The sequence below is a fragment of the Danio aesculapii genome, chromosome 11, assembly GCF_903798145.1.
Source record: "Danio aesculapii chromosome 11, fDanAes4.1, whole genome shotgun sequence".
Taxonomy (NCBI): domain Eukaryota; kingdom Metazoa; phylum Chordata; class Actinopteri; order Cypriniformes; family Danionidae; genus Danio; species Danio aesculapii.
In genome coordinates, this window is record NC_079445.1 from 9,534,801 (window position 1) to 9,553,767 (window position 18,967).

Here is an 18,967-nt window from a genome sequence, read left to right on the forward strand (position 1 = left end):
CAGCCCCTAGGCAGGTGATCGTAATGTTTTGGCTCATTTGTATATTCTATTAATAAAAGAAAACAGACTACTGCCCCCTGCGGAGTGGAAAGACGCATTCTCGTTTCAGTCGACATTCGTCTGTTTGGTGTGTTCACGAGCAGCTTTTTGGTCCAGCAGCGATCCAAAGTGAGGCTACAAAACAGTTGGGTTTGGTTGGCGCTAGTTGTTTGGCGTTGGTTTGGTGTGTCCCAGCCCCTAGGCAGGTGATCATAATGTTTTGGCTCATTTGTATATTCTATTAATAGAAGAAAACAGACAATTGCCCCCTGCGGAGTGGAAAGACATGTTCTTATTTCAGTCGAATTCCTCCATTTGGAGTGTTCACGGGCAGTTTTTTGGTCCAGAAGCAATCCAACGTGAGGCGACAACACAGTTGGGTTTGGTTAGCGCTAGTTGTTTGGTGTGTCCCAGCCCTTAGGCAGGTGATTGTAATGTTTTGGCTCACTTGTATATTCTATTAATAGAAGATTATGAGGTCTTAAAAGACCCAAATGGACTGCCTTTGCATTATCAATATTGTTATTTGGCATTTTGTGTGCACTTTTGACTATTATTTTGAGTTTTAGTTTGTTTTCGTTGTCGTTAAAACTGTTATCCATCCATTGAGCTACAAAGCCTAGATAAATGTGCATTTCCACAAAGATCCTAAAAGGCAAAAATGAATCATCCACTGGTAGAAAGGAAAAAACAAAACAATTTTCATAATTTTTCCATTTATTTTATATATAAAAATCAGTTGTGTTTTAACATACACAAGAGAAATGTGTAATTGCACTATAAATCGGTTGGAGAACAGTCATACCAGCTTACTGGAGTCTAGAAGAGCTTGTATAAGTTATAGAGACTATATATAGCTGCAGAGATTATAAACAACTTTAACAAGTCTCAAAGAAGAATACTTTGGCATATAGATTAACAGTCATTTGAGAGGACATCTAAATATCACAACATATCTGGATAACATACTGTTTGGTAGTGAACGAGTCTACATAGATTTTCTTAAACATGTAAGAAAACAGTGACACACAAGAAGGCTGGAGTTTCATCAATCACCTGTCTTCTCTCCACTTTCACTTGGTCTGGATGGAAAGAAAACTGTGATTACTGAAATATTCATTTACAGATATGACAAAGACATGTATGAAGAGTGAAGACCAATACAAAAATAAAATGTTTCAAACTAGAATAGAGCCCAACAGTTGACAGTGATACTGGAACTACATATATACTGACTTCAATAGTCAAAAATGTAAAATAAAATAGACATTGTTGCATTCGTATTCACAGCTCTTTGTGGTAGTAGATGGTTACTTCCAACAGGGTTTCTGCCGTATCTTAAAATGTCTAAAATTTAAAAATCTAAATTTTAGATCTTAAAAAGTCTTAAATTTACTGTTCTAGGTCTTAAATATTTTTACACAGGTCTTATTTTTCCGATGTCCATGTAAAGCTTCCCTCTAATGCTCATTTAAATTTTTTTTTTTTTTTTTGCATGTTTTTCTTGGTGTTGTAGTTCTTTATTTTACTAGTCCAAATGTAATTTGCTATATTACAACTACAAATGAGACGCGCAACATGCAATTGCTAATCTGCCTTTTGTTATTGGCACGAGTCTCTCTGGGGCTGCGTACAAAAACGCATACTTCCAGAGATCGTGGATGACCTACTACTTTCGGCGAGATTTTGAAGTGCGCATCGGATTGACGCTACACTCTCCCATGATGCCCCGCGAGAGAATTCTTGAATGGGAATGAAGCAACTTAACTCACACTGGCATAGATTACGTGATCATGACAAAATGGAAGATGTAGTATTTCCGAGTTCCATTCATACTGCTCACATCCATACTGTATAGAAACATACTTTTCTAATAGTTGAGTAGTACGTTTAAATTCAAATGCAGTACCCACCGAGTAGTAGCAGCAGCGTAGCGCAAAATGTGTGGGCCCACCTTCAAGAGTTAAGACAGGGCACTCCCCAGAACTGAGGGTGGGGGGGTGCTTGGGTGCTTATGATCACGCGAAGTGAAGAGAGTTGAGGGTCAGGTTGCGGTGTTAAGGATCAGGGGTGCATTTTCTGAAAACCATCGTTAGCCAGCTAAGGTCGCAAATTGTTTCATTACAAACATAGTTGATTTGCCAAATCCGTCGTTCCAACGAACATTCGCAAACTGCATTGCAAACTTCTATGCTTGCAGCTACACCTCTGGAGCTGTAGTTAGAAACATAGTTCCTGGCTGTGTTCTATTCCCAGTTATCCCCTCCTATGCCCTATTCATTTAGAACATTTTAACATTTAATGACGAAAGCTATAGTTGACCTAATATTTAAAAGCGAAATTTACGTTACGTCTCCAAAGCTTGTAAAAACCAAAAACATAGCATACATAAATGCTTTTAATTTATAGTAGGTTATTTATCTGTACTGTATATGACATGGGCCTGCTGGTTAGAACATTTCTGCAGTGGTTTGCTTGTGTCAAATTTTAAAAGTAGACTTTTCAAAATAAAAATTAAAAATAAATAATATCTTACTTAATAATAATATGGTAATAATAGTAGAAATAATAATCATATGTGTGTATGTGTTTCCCAGTTTCCCAGGGTTGCGGCTGGAAGTGCATCCGCTGCGTAAAACAAATGCTGGAGGAGTTGGTGGTTCATTCCGCTGTGGCAACCCCGGATTAATAAAGGGACTAAGCCGAAAAGAAAATGAATGAATAATCATCATCAATAATATTATTATTAAAGTATGATTTTTTACATTTCCTAAAAAATTATAAACATTACATTTCATTACTTAATAAATAGCCTCATTATTTATTTATTTATTTATTTATTTATTTATTTATATGATTTATATATGATATTAGAATACGTGTTAGCTTTTGTATGTGATTTTATGTTAATTTAGAATAGATTATGAAATATTCTCAATAATATTTGTAAAGGAAACAACCTATATGTGCCGATTACATCTATTTCAATTAATATGGAAAACGAGTGCATGAAAACGAGTTCAGCCGCGAGTTACGTTGTTGTTTGGGAAACGCACCTTATTTGGAGTTATTTGGAGGTGGTGTTAAGGCTAAGGTGAGTTACTGAAGACCGGGGGAATGGGGTGGGGGGATTTTGGGGGATTTAGCACATGGTCCGCTACACCACTGAGTAGTAGGTGGTTTCGGATGCAGCCTAAGATTGAGTCACAGACGTAAAATTGATTTAACTTTTTAGCTATAGGAAATGCAAGTTTAGCAATACTTGGCTTGAAAAAACTGAATATAGGGCTTGGCTAAGGCCAGTTGCTAACAACACATTTGAAGCTTACAGTTTACTATGCAAGAAAGCGATTAAACTGGGAATGTTAGGTGTCTCACGCTGGAGTCTCATGCAAAAAGTGAAAAAACTGCTGTGAAAAGTCTCCAGCTAACGACAGCCATTAGCCAATTCTGCCAGGTATCTGCTAGCTCCTCACTGCCTAGGCAAAGCCCACAATGCAGCTCTACAAACCCCGCAAGCGATCTCAAGTGTCGCTTTTTGGTCAGAGCCAATACTACGAGCTTAGGCGAACTGTTCGAGACAATGTTTGCAGACCTTGACATCGCTAAATCATTTCAATGTGGGAAGGATAAAAACGATTACGTTTATCAAGAGAGACTTCATTTCGAAAGTGACGGTACCGTTCGTCCTGATGTTTACCGAAAGTCTGAATCGCACCTCCAAAATGAAAACAGCTGGACCTGCACATACGTTTTTGGGAAAGCAGTGTTTGTTTGTTTTTCCTGTAGTTCAAGTATGCATCTAACCTGTCTTCAATATTGTTCAATTTGAACAAATTTATTTTGCCTCTAATTTTATGATTTTGTTTTTGCTTTTTTTTGTGTGTGTATGTGTGTTTTTGATATCGTGATATGGGTCTTAAATTTAATACTTAATGGCCTTAAAAAGATCTTAAAACAGGGGTCTCAAACTCCCGGCATTTACAGCCCGTCCCTCGTCCTGCCTCCGGCCCGCAACTGACGTTAAAAGTAAAATATATATTTTTGAATCACTTTCATTAGCCACTTGTGGTTTTAACTGCCACCTACTGGGCGTTTAAAGTACTGCACTATATTTTACTGTATTTTAGTTTTACTTTCGTTTTTTCTCAGTGTGCGGTCGAGAGTAACTCACATGCAGATTAGTTCTGTGGTTGATTTAAACGTTGAAATAAATGTCTATAAGTGCTCTATTTTTGCTAAAGCTCTATTTTTGTAAATACTCAAGGGTCGTTTGATTTATTAACAGTTTTATACCGCCTGTATTTTGTTGAACAAACACTATGTTGGTGGTGTAACATGTGCTAATTTTGCTAATATTTGCTTCAAATGGTTTAATTTATTAGATTTTCCTCATATGAGTATTGAGATTTCTATGACAACTATGTACATTTTACTGCTGGATGAATTGAACATGGTAAAGTAAGTGAATGTGAATATATACTATAATAAACTAAATGTGACTAGATACTGTATAATATATTACTTTCCCCCTCTTTGTTGTAGTTTTACAAAAAAGAAAGTTACTGAGAAAAACAATTGCTAGTAAAGTTACCCAAACTGTTTCTGCTGTTCTTGCACTCTCTGCTAAACTTTTGGTAAAGCAACAATTGGTTAACACAATAATTATTATTATTATTATCATTATAATGACTATTTAAATGTCAAAATGCTAATATAAACAGCCACACATACAGTTGAAGTCAGAATAAGTAGCCCCCCTTTTAATTTTTTTTTTTAAATACTTCCCAAATGATGTTTAACAGAGCAAGGAAATTTTCACAGTATGTCTGATAATATTTTTTCTTCTGAAGAAAGTCTTATTTGTTTTATTTCGGCTTGAATAAAAGCAGTTTTTAATTTTTTAAAAGCCGTTTTAAGGTCAAATTTATTAGCCCCTTTAAGCTTTATATTTTTTCGATAGTCTACAGAATAAACCATCGTTATACAATAACTTGCCTAAATACCCTAACCTGCCTAGTTAACCTAATTAACCTAGTTAAGCCTTTAAATGTCACTTTAAGCTGTATTGAAGTGTCTTGAAAAATGTCTAGTAAAATATTATGTACTGTCATAATAATAATAATAATAATAATAATAATAATAATAATTAAATAATAATAATAATAATAATAATTCCTTACATTTATATAGCACTTTTCTGGGCACTCAAAGTGCTTTACACATAGGGATCTCCTCATCCACCACCAGTGTGCAGCATCCACCTGGATGACGCGACGGCAGCCATTTTGTGCCAGACTGCACACCACACACCAGCAGACTGTTTGAGAGGAGACAGAGTGATGAAGCCAATTATGATATGGGGAGGGTTAGGAGGCTATGATGGACAGAGGCCAGTAGGCAGATTTGGCCAGGATGCCGGGGTTAACCCAACTCTTTTTTAAAGGACATCCTGGGATTTTTAATGACCACAGAGAGTCAGGACCTCAGTTTAAAATCTCATCCGAAAGACAGCGCTCAATGAGCAGTATAGAGTCCCCCTCACTATACTGGGGCATTGGGACCCATACAGACCGCAGGTTGAGCGTCGCCTGCTGGCCTCACTAACACCACTTCCGGCAGTTTTCCCATGTGGTCTCCCATCCAGGTACTGACCGGGCAAAGACCTGCTTCGCTTTAGTGGGCGACCATGTGAGAATTGCAGAGAGCTAGCTGCCGGCTAGCTGTCAAACAAAGATAAATCAGCTATTATAAATGAGTTAATAAAACTATTATGTTTGGAAATGTGTTGAAAAAAATCTGCTCTCCGTTAAACAGAAATTGGGGAAAAAATAAACAGGGGGGCTAATAATTCTGACTTCAATTGTATATTTCAGCAGTTGTGTGAAGCAAAAAAACATGCTGATTTGTTGATTTGTGACATGTAATGCTTAAATTCTAAACATCATGTCTGTTGTCATATGATGCACCATTTATGTCACTTTTTTCTTGTACTTGAATGTTAAAACGGCACTCCTATGAATTATCTGTCAATCTGTCACTGAAACCCCTGTTTTTAATTTGAGACCCCTGTCTTAAAGTCTTAAATTTGACTTTATGAAATCTTCAGAAATCCTGTTCCAAACTCTTAGTTTCCATGGTAACAGCGAATTTTCTTATTGGTGGGTCTCTCTTTGTGACTATGGGTAGTGTAGTTGTCACAAACTGAAATGCCTTCTACCGAGTGTACCAACTCTGATGCATTATCACTTGAAATTAATTTATCGATGAGAAAGAGGTATGAAATGTTTACCTCCTGTTGCACTCTACTGAACTAAAGAGATAGTTCATCCCAAAAATGAAATCATACTCACTATTTACTCACCAAGCAGTTCCAAATCTTTTAGTTTATCTTCTGTTGAACACTAAAGAAGATAATTGAAACAATCTAAAGCTTGTAACTTCCATAGTAGGACAGAAAACAACTATTACGGAAGTCAATGTTTGCAGGTTTCATCTAAATATCTTCTGTAGTGTTCAACAAAACAAAGGTTTGAAACAAGTAAAAGTTGTGTAAATGATGACAGTTTAATGTCCTACACATGCTGTTTACCTTGTTCATCTTTTGGGAATTCACAACAGCGACCTGTAAATGAAAAGAAAATGCTACTTCAAGACACTTTCTGGAACACAATGCATATTTTGGTAAAGTTATATTTGGACACCCATACTGCCGTCACTTCCTTAAACCCATGGAGATCTTACCTCCGACATAACAGGCAGATTCAAATGTGGATGTAACCACATGGTCCTGCGGGCTTTGGCTCCCAGCCTCTGGTTCAGTTTCCGTAGTAACCTCTTCACCTTCCTGTCCCTCGGATCAGCGCACTTCACTGCCTTTTTGGTGTACAATCTGCCGTGATTCAAACAAGCGAGAACGTGAGCGCCAAGATCTCAAGAGCTCTCTCTTTACATAGTGCAAATCGCAAATCTCTTAATCTGCTACGCTTCAAGTCAGCGCAGGCCAAATTGGCCTTGTTGAAGAAACAGTTTGGGCTTTGTCCACCTAGCCTGAGTGCATTCTTTTGCTCTGCTTGCCTGACAATTACCGCTCTCAGTAATAAAAATCTGACCTGCTTAGACGGCAATGCCAGTGAGCTTTAATGGGGCATATTTTCCGTGTCTGTGATTGCTCCAGGATGCCTGAAATACTTGCATGATGGCTCTTATGCTGCAATCCGGCCCCTCCGTCTGCCTCTCATACCTCAGGACATCTTTGGTCCGGACTTTGCCGTGAGAGTACTGCATGCAGCACTGAACATCTCGCTGCATTTGCACACCCTTCCCTGGGAGAAAGAGAGAGAGATTACAAACCATCAGCAGAATTCAACAGAGATTCCCACCTGGAACCCATCAGCAAGTATCAAAACTGACACCGCACGCATGTAAACTGGCCTGTTCAACAGTTTGCAGTGAAAACGGAGGGTCATGGTCTGATTCGGACTCCTTTTCACCCTGTTCGTGGCAGGCATAGCTTCTATCATGCTTGATCACACCTCGGATCCTCTGACATGCGTGAAACTCCAGCATCCGAAGCTCCTGAACAGGTCTGGCTATCAGAGCATTATGCCTCTCTCCCTCCCACCGAGATCTGGTCCCAACCGCCCCGTTCCAACACCACAATCAGACGCAAGAGAGAGAGAGTTTCACCTTACCTTCCAGGCAGCCGAAGAGGACGGCCGAGAGGAAGAGGATGGAGACAGTCTGCAGGAACATGGTGGAACCTCAGAGGGATTTTTCCTCCGTGCTGTCTGCTGTCCTCTTGTGCTGTTTTTATTTCTCTCCTCTCTCCCTCCCTTCCCCTATTTTTTCTCTCACGCGCTAACACACCCACAATCTCCCTCACTCCCCCCTCGTGTGCTGGATTCACAGTCGTAGCATCTCCTCTTACTGTTGAGAAATGCACAACTCTGTTCAATTAACACGTCGAGCTGTGCAAGGCATGGTGCGATGCTTGGCATAATCACTGCAGTTTAGAGCTCATCTTCCCTTGTTTGCTTGAATTTACAACTGCAAAGCTTGCAGTAATAAATCAATGCAAAATGTCTTTCAAACTATTTGAAAAAAGCAGCAGTCTGCAGTGAAATATGGGCCTGAAGTTGAATGCTGAAAGAAGGAAACACCTTGCATTAAAATGCTCAACTTTTTTGATTTATTGCAGTGGAAAACGTTGGATAAAATGCGATCCTGAGATCTGTTTTGCTGGGAGGAGTGTGAGAAAATAGTCAAGCGAACAGAACATCAGGAACCAATATGGATACTCATGTGCAGACATTTAAAACCCATCCTCATGTCGAATTCTTGAGAAACTGTGTAGGGACTTTATGGTTTTGGCATACCTGGGATAATTAGATACATGGATAAAATATGCCATCTGCGTGTCCAAGGTGGGTGTGTAAGGGATGAGAGAACTCAGCTGTGAAAACACACCCTGCCCATGACCTCAGCGTGTCTACGGCCTGACTGTCTTTCCCGTATATATCTTTGGTAATTGAGGCTTCACAATACAGAATACCCGAACAGAAATTTGGTTTAGCATAGAAGAGGTTACACGATTAAACAAATATCTATATTTTGCATGATTAAATAAACAGCTTCACCTGGTAGTGAATATTGGAAAACAAAACAAACAAAATAGTTTCTTTCTTTTACTTTAGAACCCACTAGTGGACAAATACCAGTGACAAATCAGAGTTTCTTCAAATGACTGACAATCACACTGTGTGTATTATACTAAAAACACAAGCTGAGCACAGTGCTGTTGTCTGTGAAATACACTCTCCGGCCACTTTATTAAGTACACCTGTCCAACTGCTTGTTAATGCACATTTCTAATTAGCCAATCACATGGCAGCAACTCAATGCATTTTGGCATGTAGACATGGTCGATGATGATCTGCCGCAGTTCAAACCGAGCATCAGAATGGGAAAGAAACTTTGACTTTGAATGTGGCATGGTTGCAGACGAGCTGGTCTGAGTATTTCAGAAACTGCTGATCTACTGGGATTTTCATGCACAACCATCCCTAGGGTTTACAGAGAATGGTCCGAAAAAGTGAAAATATCCAGTGAGCAGCAATTCTGTGGGCACAAATGCCTTTTTGATGCCAGAGGTCAGAGGAGAATAGCTAGACTGGTTCCAGCTGATACAAAGGCAACAGTAACTCAAATAACCACTCATTTCAACTGAGGTATGCAGAAGAGCATCTCTGAACACACAACACATCCAACTTTGAGGCAGATGGGCTACAGCAGCAGAAGATCACACCAGGTGCCACGTCTGTCACCTAAGAACAAGAAACTGAGGCAACAATTCGCACAGGCTCACCAAAATTGGACAATAGAAGATTGGAAAAACTTTGCCTGGTCTGATGAGTCTCGATTTCTCATGCCACATTTGGATAGTAGGGTCAGAATTTAGCATCAACAACATGAAAGCATGAATCCATCCTGCCTTGTATCAACAGTTCAGGATGATGATGGTGGTGTAATGGTGTGGGGGATATTTTCTTGGCACATTTTGGGCCCATTAGTACCAATTGAGCATCGTGTCAACGCCACAGCCTACCTGAGTACTGTTGCTGATCATGTCCATCCCTTTATGACCACAGTGTACCCATCTTCTGATGGCTACTTCCAGCAGGATAACGCGCCATAAAGCGCGAATCATCTCAGACTGGCTTCTTGAACATGACAATGAGTTCACTGTACTCAAATTGCCTCCACAGTCACAAGAACTCAATCCAATAGAGCACATTTGGGATGTGGAGGAACAGGAGATTCGCGCCGAAAAATCTAAAGCAACTGCGTGATGCTATCATGTCAATATGGAGCAAAATCTCTGAGGAATATTTCCAGTAACTTGTTGAATCTATGCCATGAAGGATTAAGGCAGTTCTGAAGGAAAAAGTGGTCCAATCTGGTACTACTAAGGTTTACCTAATAAAGTGATCAGTGAGTGTATATTGCATGTTGAATATCTTGACTGGACTGGGACTCTTGTAGTGAAAACAATCTGTTTTGACTGGAAATTATTTTGATGACAACAGAAAGCTTTCACTGAGCAACATAGAGGATAAAGAAAGAAAGAAAGAAAGAAAGAAAAAGAAAATTCTGAGTGAGATGTCATAGACCTACAACAGAACTATAGCAAGATTTGCATATCTTTCATTCATTCATTTTCTTTTCAGCTTAGTCCCTTTATTAATCTGGGGTATTCAGCATATGTAACCGCCAACTTATCCAGCATATGTTTTACACAGCAAATGCCCTTACAGCTGCAAATTTAACTGCAAATCTACTATTTTTAAAAGAAAGAAATCCAATCTTACATGTAAACTCTTGTCTTTTGTCTGACGATATTTAATGAATTACTTCTTGCATGTGTTTTGTTGTTTCAAGGTTTGGTAACACAACACTTAAACAGAAGAAGAAATTATCACAAATTATAAATCAGGCAAATAAGATAACTGATCACCAACAACATTCGCTGCAGATTCTATTTAACTCCTTTATGGGAAAAATAGCAATTAAAATGTTACCATCAGGATGCAGGTTTAAAATTCCTAGAGCCCCAAAAAATGCTTATAAAAAGTCGTTTATCCCAATTGCAGTTGTTGTCTTAAATCAGATCACTGTTTGAAGTGTATGGGGTGTTTGGCAAGAATGATCTGCAGTAATATGTATGGGGCTAATTTTTTGTAAAGTTTTTAATTTATTTAGTTGTCTTGATGAGCGTTGCTATTGTGTGATTGTTGTATGGTTGTATGCATGCAGTTGTTGTCTTAAAGTCAGCGTTAAAGACAAATTTCCTTTCTGTGCCAAGCAGAACAGACAATAAAAGTTTAAACTAAAAAACTAAAGATTGTAGACAATATAGAAACTTGTCATTACTCCAATTGAGATTGTGTAATTCCGGACCCCTGCACCAATCGGTTTTGTAATGTGCAAACAACAGCAACTTAAAACATCAATTCACTCAAAAATAAAAATTCTGTTAATTACTCACTCTCATGGCATCCCTGGAGACCTTGCATCCTTGGAAAGCAAATTAAGATGTTTTAGATCATAAGTGTCAAATCCAGTTCCTGGTTTCAACCCTGCTTCAACACACTGACCTGTAGGTTTCAAACAAGCCAGAAGGTCTCAATTAGTTTGATCAGATGTGTTTAATTAGGGTTAAAGCTAAACTTTGCATATCTGCGGCCCTCCAGGAACTGGATTTGACACCTGCATTTTAGATTAACCACAATTGGTACCAGTCTGCACAAGAAATGATTAATTATTTCAGTTTTATTTATTATCTGAGTCTGAGCGATCTTTTATTTTGAAAATACTTTTATTTTGAAAAATGACCGTATTCTCTCGCTTACATCATAACCCACAAGCAGCAAAATGAGTAAGAAACAGACATCTTTGGAAAGTTTCTTTGCTAAGGCAAAAGGCCCAGTAAAGGACCTACGAACTGCCGAAGAATGGATCTACGACCCATTTATCAAAAAATTAGGTGAATCCACCATGGCTGTGCAAGAAGATCAACTGATAGAGATCGCAAATGATGGCAGCCTTTTAGGGGCCATTCACATACCACAACTTTTCTAGAGCTTCCGCAAGTTTGTTGTTTTCAATGGAAGTGGCGTGACGCACTCGTGCCGTCCAGACCAGACGCACCCAGTTGAATAAATCACTGCGAGTCACGTGAAAAGAATTGACCAATCAGCTTCAGCTTATACACTGTAAAAAAAATCTGTAGTTTTACGGTTTATTTTCGGTAGCTGGGGTGCCAGAAAAAAACCCGTAAAATAACGGCCGTTAAATTACAGAAATTTATAGTAAAATAACAGAGGTTGAATTACAGAAATTTACAAGAAATTTAAATGTAAGGAAATTTCTGTAATTTAATGTCTGTTATTTTACGGTAAATGTTTGCAATTTAACAGCCGTTATTTGACATTTTTTTTACAGTGTATGGAATATACACATTTTGGTAAGACTAATGATCTCAGATAAACACTGAACACCCAAACACTGCAGTGCTTTGTAATTTTTTCCATAAATAAAACTTGTAACAGAGTGACAGCAATGCTTTGTCAGCTTGTTTTCCTAGCAAAACCACTATCACATGCTAAAATTGTCAGCGTTAACCAGTCCGCAGTGATAAAAAGGTTGAGGACCACTGAAACCCGGGAGCTCTCTCGTCATTCATTGACAGCAATGGTCCTGAGACAGAAGTCTACAAAAGTCGTCAGGGTGCGTGTTTAGAAGCACAACATACAAGCTTCATATTGCCCATAGTTAATGTGCATCCTAATCTAACATGGTAGACATAAATAAAAAAAAGAAGTTGTTTTAGATTGGGTGGTTAGTACTGTCGCCTCACAGCAAGAAGGTCAGCCTCTTGTTGTAGCTGGAAGGACATCTGCTGTGTAAAAAATACTGGATAAGTTGGCGGTTCATTACGCTGTTGATTAAAGGGCCTAAACTAAAAGGAAAATGAATGTTTTTACATTTTATTTGGCACACAATAGCATTCTTGGAGCTTCTTATAATTACTCTTGTACTACCGAAGGTACATGGAATGTTTTTGGTTCTTTTACTGACTTTGATTACCTCTGGAATTTTCAGAGAGCTCTCAAATTTCATCTGAAATATCTCAATCTGTGTTCTGAAGATGGACAAAGGTCTCAGGAGATTAGAATGCCATGAGGGTGTGTAATTAATAATGGTATTTTCATTTTTGGGTGGTTTAATAAAAAAAAACGTTAAGGGTTTGCTCATATTTCTAACACCATGTGTGAGCAAAAGCAATATTAACATTAATGACCACCTTTAGACCTCGACATAAAGATCTTTATAGATTTTTACAACCCATTGCATTTTTTCCCCAATGAAGCATGTTACAAAACCCCATCCACACAAAGACAACTATGCGAAGAATTCTCTGCATGCCTACGAGAGTTCCTCATCATGGTCTTAAATTACTCATGTAATCACTCACATACTTGCTCGTCTTCATCTAAAATTAATTAACTTTATGTCCTGGATCAAGACACAAAGCCAACTTAACGAACATAAAATATTGGTTTCCAATTTTTTGGCAATGGTTTTATTTCTGCTGGATTGGCAGCATCTCTCACACAGCGAGACCCCCATGACTATCCATTCAACTGAGACTGCTTAACCCTGGGGACATGCTTTAGATAAATCTCAGGAAAAACAGACGATACGCTGCAATGATCGTGAACATTCTGATTCATAAAAATTTTTGGATTATTTGGCATGCAAAATTGTGTCTTTAAGCTCCATGCCTGAAGGGAAAGTCCCAGATATTTAGAAGTAAACAGTGATGTCTATCTCAGCCTGGATTATAAGGTAGACAGCTAGTCTGATGGTAGAACAGCCTCAGTCTGCATGCTGTGAAGTCTTTTCATTGACTGTCTAATGCAGATTGAACACAAAACAGGACAGAATAAAATCACAGCTCTCTGCGTTTCCAAAAACCATCATTAGCCAACTAAGGTCAACTAAGTTGCGTCATTACAAATATAGTTCGCTGATTTGACATTTCCCAAATTCGTCGTTCCAAGAATATTCGCAAACTCCATCGCAAACTTGTATGCTTAACTACACCTCTAGAGCTGTAGTTCGAAGCATAGTTCCTGGCTGTGTTCTATTCCCAATTATCCCCCCTATGCCCTATTCGTTTAAAACATTATAACATTTAAAAAGTCATCTCTCTTAGGTGTAATTTGCTTTTGAAGTATTTTTACAGTTCAGTTTTAGTGATCTTTATATTGACAATTGCATTCTCTTCGCAGTGCACTTTGAAAACATTTACGCTATTTTGAACATAGTCGTGGCTCATGACAAAAGCTATACAGTTAAAACCAGAAGTTTACATACACTAAAAAAAGAAACATAACCATTTTTTTTTTAAATGTCTGATGGTAAATCATAAACGTTTACTATTTTAGGTCTGTTAGGCTTACCTAAATCATTTACATTTGCTAAATGCCAGAATAATGAGAAAAGTTTTTTTGGAGAATTTTTAATTAATTTCTAGACAGTCAAAAGTTTACATACATTTCCCTGGTATTTTTTTTAGCTTCGCTTTTAAACTATATAACTTTGGTCAAATTTATGGGTATCCTTCCACAAGCTTCTCACAATAGTTTGAAGGAATTTTGACCCATTCCTCCTGACAGAACTGGTGTAACAGTCAGATTTGTCTTGCTCGGACAAGCTTTTTTAACTCTGCCCACAAATTTTCTGTAGGATTGAAATCAGGGCTTTGTGATGGCCACTCCAAAACATTCATGTGTTGTCCTTAAAGCACATTTTATCTAATCTGGCAGTATGCTTGGTCTGTTTAGAAGACCCATTTGTGGCCACGTTTTAATTTCCTGGCTGATGTCTTGAGATGTTGATTCAGTTTTTCTACATAATGTTCTTTCTTCATGATGCCATCTATGCTGTGAAGTGGATCAGTTCCTCCTGCAGCAAAACAGCCCCACAACATGATGCTGCCCTCCCCATACTTCACAGTTAGGATGGTGTTCCTAGGCTTGTAAGCCTCCAAATGAAACACAGTTCATTATGGCCAAACAGTTCAATCTCAGTTCCATCAGACCACAGGACATGTCTCCAAAAATTATTCTTTTTCCTAGTGTAATTTAGCAAATTGTAATCTGGCTTTTTTGTTGATTTTTCCATGTTGTCACACAAGGAAGCAGTGTGTTCGAGGTTTTCCTTAAACGACACCTATGTTAAAAAATCTACTTTTGTAGATATTTTTGTAGATATTGTGTATAGAGTGTCATATTGGGGTGATATAAACACACCTAGTCCTTTATTTTCAAATTAACAACATAAAAAAGGTGGACCAATTGGAGCGGTTTTCAGATCGACCGCAACTTTACGTAGGAGTGCCGACCCCCCGCCCACCGAATTGATTGACAGCTGCCCGTATTAACATGTCCCGGTAGTCATGTGTATAATCATATCAACAAGACCAGACGTGCGCAAAGCAACCGAGAATAAAAGGCCTTTTCAGTTCACTAGGATCATCAATCATCATCAAATGTGATCAAGAGTAACTTTCACATGTTTCAAATGTTTTAAAACAGAGCATTTGTGTAATGAACTATAGCGATTTACTTCAGCTTTACTTCATCAGCACAGCCGCGTGTCAGAACAATTATAAAGGAAGACGCTTTAGTCTCGGTTTGAGGACGTTAAATCAAGTTTATTTTTACATTAACATAACATATATCCATACAACAAGGGAGATTAACCTGTATCCTGTCACATATGCGTGCAAAAAGAGTGCAAAGATAAACGTGCTCTGACTGTCTGTCTGTGTGTCTGCTGTGGTGTGTGCGCGCGTGCGCGCATGAACTTTGTAACGACATTGTGTGTGACTTATCGATGCAACTGCACAACAAATACTCATTGGGTAAAGTTCTTACTGTAGTATTTCTCACAAACGCTACATGAGATCTGCTTCCTTTAAGTCTGTCTGTTGTCTGACGCAGCCGAGGGAGGAGATTAAGACACGAAAAAAGGCACGTAGAAACGGTGGGTGGGGATGACTAGCCTTAAAGGCGCAGTTTGACAAAACAGCCCCCTAGTGCAAAAATTTATTAAATTGAATCTTGTAAAAGGTATAGTGAAAAATCTGATGGGTGTTTTGAGCTGAAACTTTACAGACACATTCTGGAGACGCAAAACACATATATTGATTCTGAAAAGAGGGGTAACCTAGGTACCCTTTAAATGCTATTCTACAGTTGTGCCTCCAATTAACTCAAATGTTGTCAATTAGCCAATCAGAAACTTCCAAAACCTTGACACCATCATCTGAGCTTTTTCAGAGGCATAATAATTTTATTTTATGTAAACTTGACTTTCAAGAAAAGTTATAACACTTTCTCAAAAAATATCTCTCTCATTATTCTGCCATTAAGCATAACAGAAACAAATTTGATAATCTTAACTTACCTAAAAGAGAAAAAGTTTAGTCACATTAACATCACTTTTTTTTTTATAGTTATGTAACTTCAGGTTTCACCTGTAGGTGACCTATTGTTTAAAAGCGGAATTTACGTTGCATCTCAAAAGCTTGTGAAAACAAAAATATATAACATACGTTAATGGTTTTAATTTATAGTAGGTTATTTATTAAGAAATGTATTTGTATATGACATGGGCCTGTTGGTTAGAACATTTCCACAGTGGTTTGCAAGTGTCAAATTGCAAGTCAACTTTTCAAAAAAATTAAATAATAATAAATAAACAATATCCTACTTAATAATAACAATAATAACAACACTAATAAAAATGTATTATTGAGTAGGGTTTTTTTATATTTCTTAATAAATAGGCTACTGTAAATTAGGCCTATAAACCAGTAACAATTTATATGATTTATATATGAGATTAGAATATTTGTTAGCTAAGTTAGTTTATATGGAATATTCTCAATAATATTTGTATAGGAAACACAGTGGTTATAGCAAAAAATCCCTCCCCCCCCCCTTCAAAATAATAACATTTTGTTACATTGTCGCCTGAAATGAAGACAGTTTTGTTTTATCTAGGTGTAATTATTCAGTAACATAACGTATAACATCCAGTGGTGGAAAGAGTACTGAAAAATGATACTTAAGTAAAAGTACCAATACTTGCCTAAAAATGTAGTACAAGTAGAGTAAAAGTGTCTGTTGTGAATATTACTCAAAGTATGAGTAAAAGTAGCCCTTTCAAAAGTACTCAAGAGTAATGAGTATTATGCTGTAAAAAGCTGATGCATTTACATCTAATTTGTGGATATATGTGTAAACGTAACATTCTGTAATGCATTTAGTTATTGCCCTAATACTAGGTTGGATTTACATCATGATGTCTGATGTCATGTTGACTTATGTCAAAGAGTGGTCATTGTGTGCATTTGACAACAATATCAAAAATTCTCCACAAGTGGCTTGTATGTGAGGGTTGCATGAAAAAAAGCCTCCCCCATCTTCAATCCAGGTACTGACTAGGCTCAACCCTGCTTGGCTTCGGTGAGCATCTGGAGCACATTCTTCAAACCTCACTTAAATGATCAAAGATGATTTGGCAGATCCTGGATCTTTTAATTTAACTGATCTATGGCTAAACTGGTCCTTCAAACAAGTTTGGGAATCAGAATAAAATGTCTGGTAGTCTGACAATAGTCTGACATGCTCGTTCTTTAATTTACAGTTGTTCTGAGAGCAATTCTTGTTAACATATCAAAATAAAGCTATTTATTAGTTCAACCTGTCAGATTTGAGGGCTAAAAAATAAAATAAACAAGCAACCATGACCAGGACTTTAAACAAAAAAAACAACAACTCACCTTTCAGATCTCGAACACCGCTATTTGTATGCAGTTTCTTAATGCTCTCAATCACCATAAAAACAAAACATAATTTAAAGATTTTACAATGACAAATTTAAAAACTTATTTTAAATTTGTTCAATGTCTTAATAAAAAAATAATAAAATCTGCTGCTGGTTTCTCATTGCTTAATCAAAAGGTCTCTTCTGGTTTAAACTGGCAAAACAATTCACAGGGTTCCCACACTAAGCCAAATATCAAATTTACGTTCAGTAACAGCAACAATGCATAATTTATCTTAGGTTTTGGAAAATAATCTGAGGTACTAGTGTTTCTTATAGCTCTATATTCTAAATGTCTAATATCCTGGCCTGATAGCCGTAATAAGTATATAATATATATAATAATTACAGTACTCCTGACAAAAGTCTTGTTGTCCATCCCAGTTGTAAGAGCAACAAATAATAACTTGACTTCTAGTTTATCATTTGGAAAAGTGACAGAAGGTAGATCTTTCCGATGAATCATCTGTTGAACTGCAGTTTGGTGAAGGAAAAATCATGGTTTGGGGTTACAATTAGTATGGGGGCATGTGAGAGATCTGCAGAGTGGATGGCAACATCAACAGCCTGAGGTATCAAGACATTTGTGCTGCCCATTACATTACAAACCACAGGAGAGGGCAAATTCTTCAACAGGATAGCGCTCCTTATCCTTCAGCCTCTACATCAAAGTTCCTGAAAGTAAAGAAGGTCAAGGTGCACCTGCATTGGCCAGCCCAGTCACCAGAAATGAACATTATTGAGCATGTCTGGGGTAAGATGGAGGAGGCATTGAAGATGACTCTAAAGAATCTCGATGAACTCTGGGAGTCCTGCAAGAATGCTTTCTTTGCCATTCCAGATGACTTTATTCATAAGTTATTTGAGTCATTGCAGAGATGTATGGATGCAGTCCCCCAAGCTCATGGGAGTCATACACAATACTAATCCTTTTTCTCTGCAGCATGACTTTATATTCTATACTGTACATTATTTCTGTTAAGTGACAAGACTTTTGTCTAAGCAAAGCCTGCCTTACTGTCCTAATGAAATAATTAAAAATCATATATTATTTTGGTAAAATAAGCGTAATCTAGAGGCATAATCTGTATTTGACTGTAGTGATTGCCAGTTAATGAGCATAAAAGAAATAAAATGGAGCTGAAAAATAGCCTAACCATAACAACAGGCGTAAAACAATGTGATATAAAAAGTTTTTTTTTTAAAATAGAAACTTAAATACAAAAAAACAGACAAAATTTCTAGATATTTCATGACTTAGACCAAAAACATATATAAAAACTTTTTCAATGTCTGGAATGTTTTAAAATTTCACAATATTCCAGAAATTCCATGACCATTGAATACAATTTGGCCAGAATAATCTGACTGGGAAGTCTGGGTAAAGTCTGGGAACACACGAAACACTAAAAAGCATAGATCTATACAAACTTTTTATTCTAGGTGTCCAAACTTTTCAGTTTAG

General features: G+C 37.5%; 1 protein-coding gene across 1 annotated transcript; it reads right to left on the bottom strand.

Moving 5' to 3' along the window:
• Positions 1-738: 738 nt before the first annotated feature.
• ccl44 (chemokine (C-C motif) ligand 44) lies at positions 739-7,871 on the bottom strand. Its single transcript, XM_056467642.1, has 5 exons — positions 7,734-7,871; positions 7,235-7,364; positions 6,784-6,931; positions 6,632-6,664; positions 739-1,121 (listed from the first exon to the last, which is right to left on the bottom strand). The coding sequence occupies exons 1-5, from the start codon at positions 7,792-7,794 to the stop codon at positions 1,113-1,115; spliced, it is 381 nt and encodes a 126-aa protein (XP_056323617.1). The 5' UTR covers positions 7,795-7,871; the 3' UTR covers positions 739-1,112.
• Between the last annotated feature and the right edge of the window lie 11,096 nt (positions 7,872-18,967).

What these genes read in the sequence shown, in the direction of transcription:
- ccl44 (XM_056467642.1), bottom strand. Translation starts at nt 7,794, where the DNA reads ATGTTCCTGCAGACTGTCTCCATCCTCTTCCTCTCGGCCGTCCTCTTC. An exon ending in CCTCTTCGGCTGCCTGGAAG is followed by an intron (nt 7,365 to 7,733) that starts GTAAGGTGAAAC and finishes TCTTTCTCCCAG; the next exon opens with GGAAGGGTGTGCAAATGCAG. An exon ending in ATCTGCCTGTTATGTCGGAG is followed by an intron (nt 6,665 to 6,783) that starts GTAAGATCTCCA and finishes TTTCATTTACAG; the next exon opens with GTCGCTGTTGTGAATTCCCA.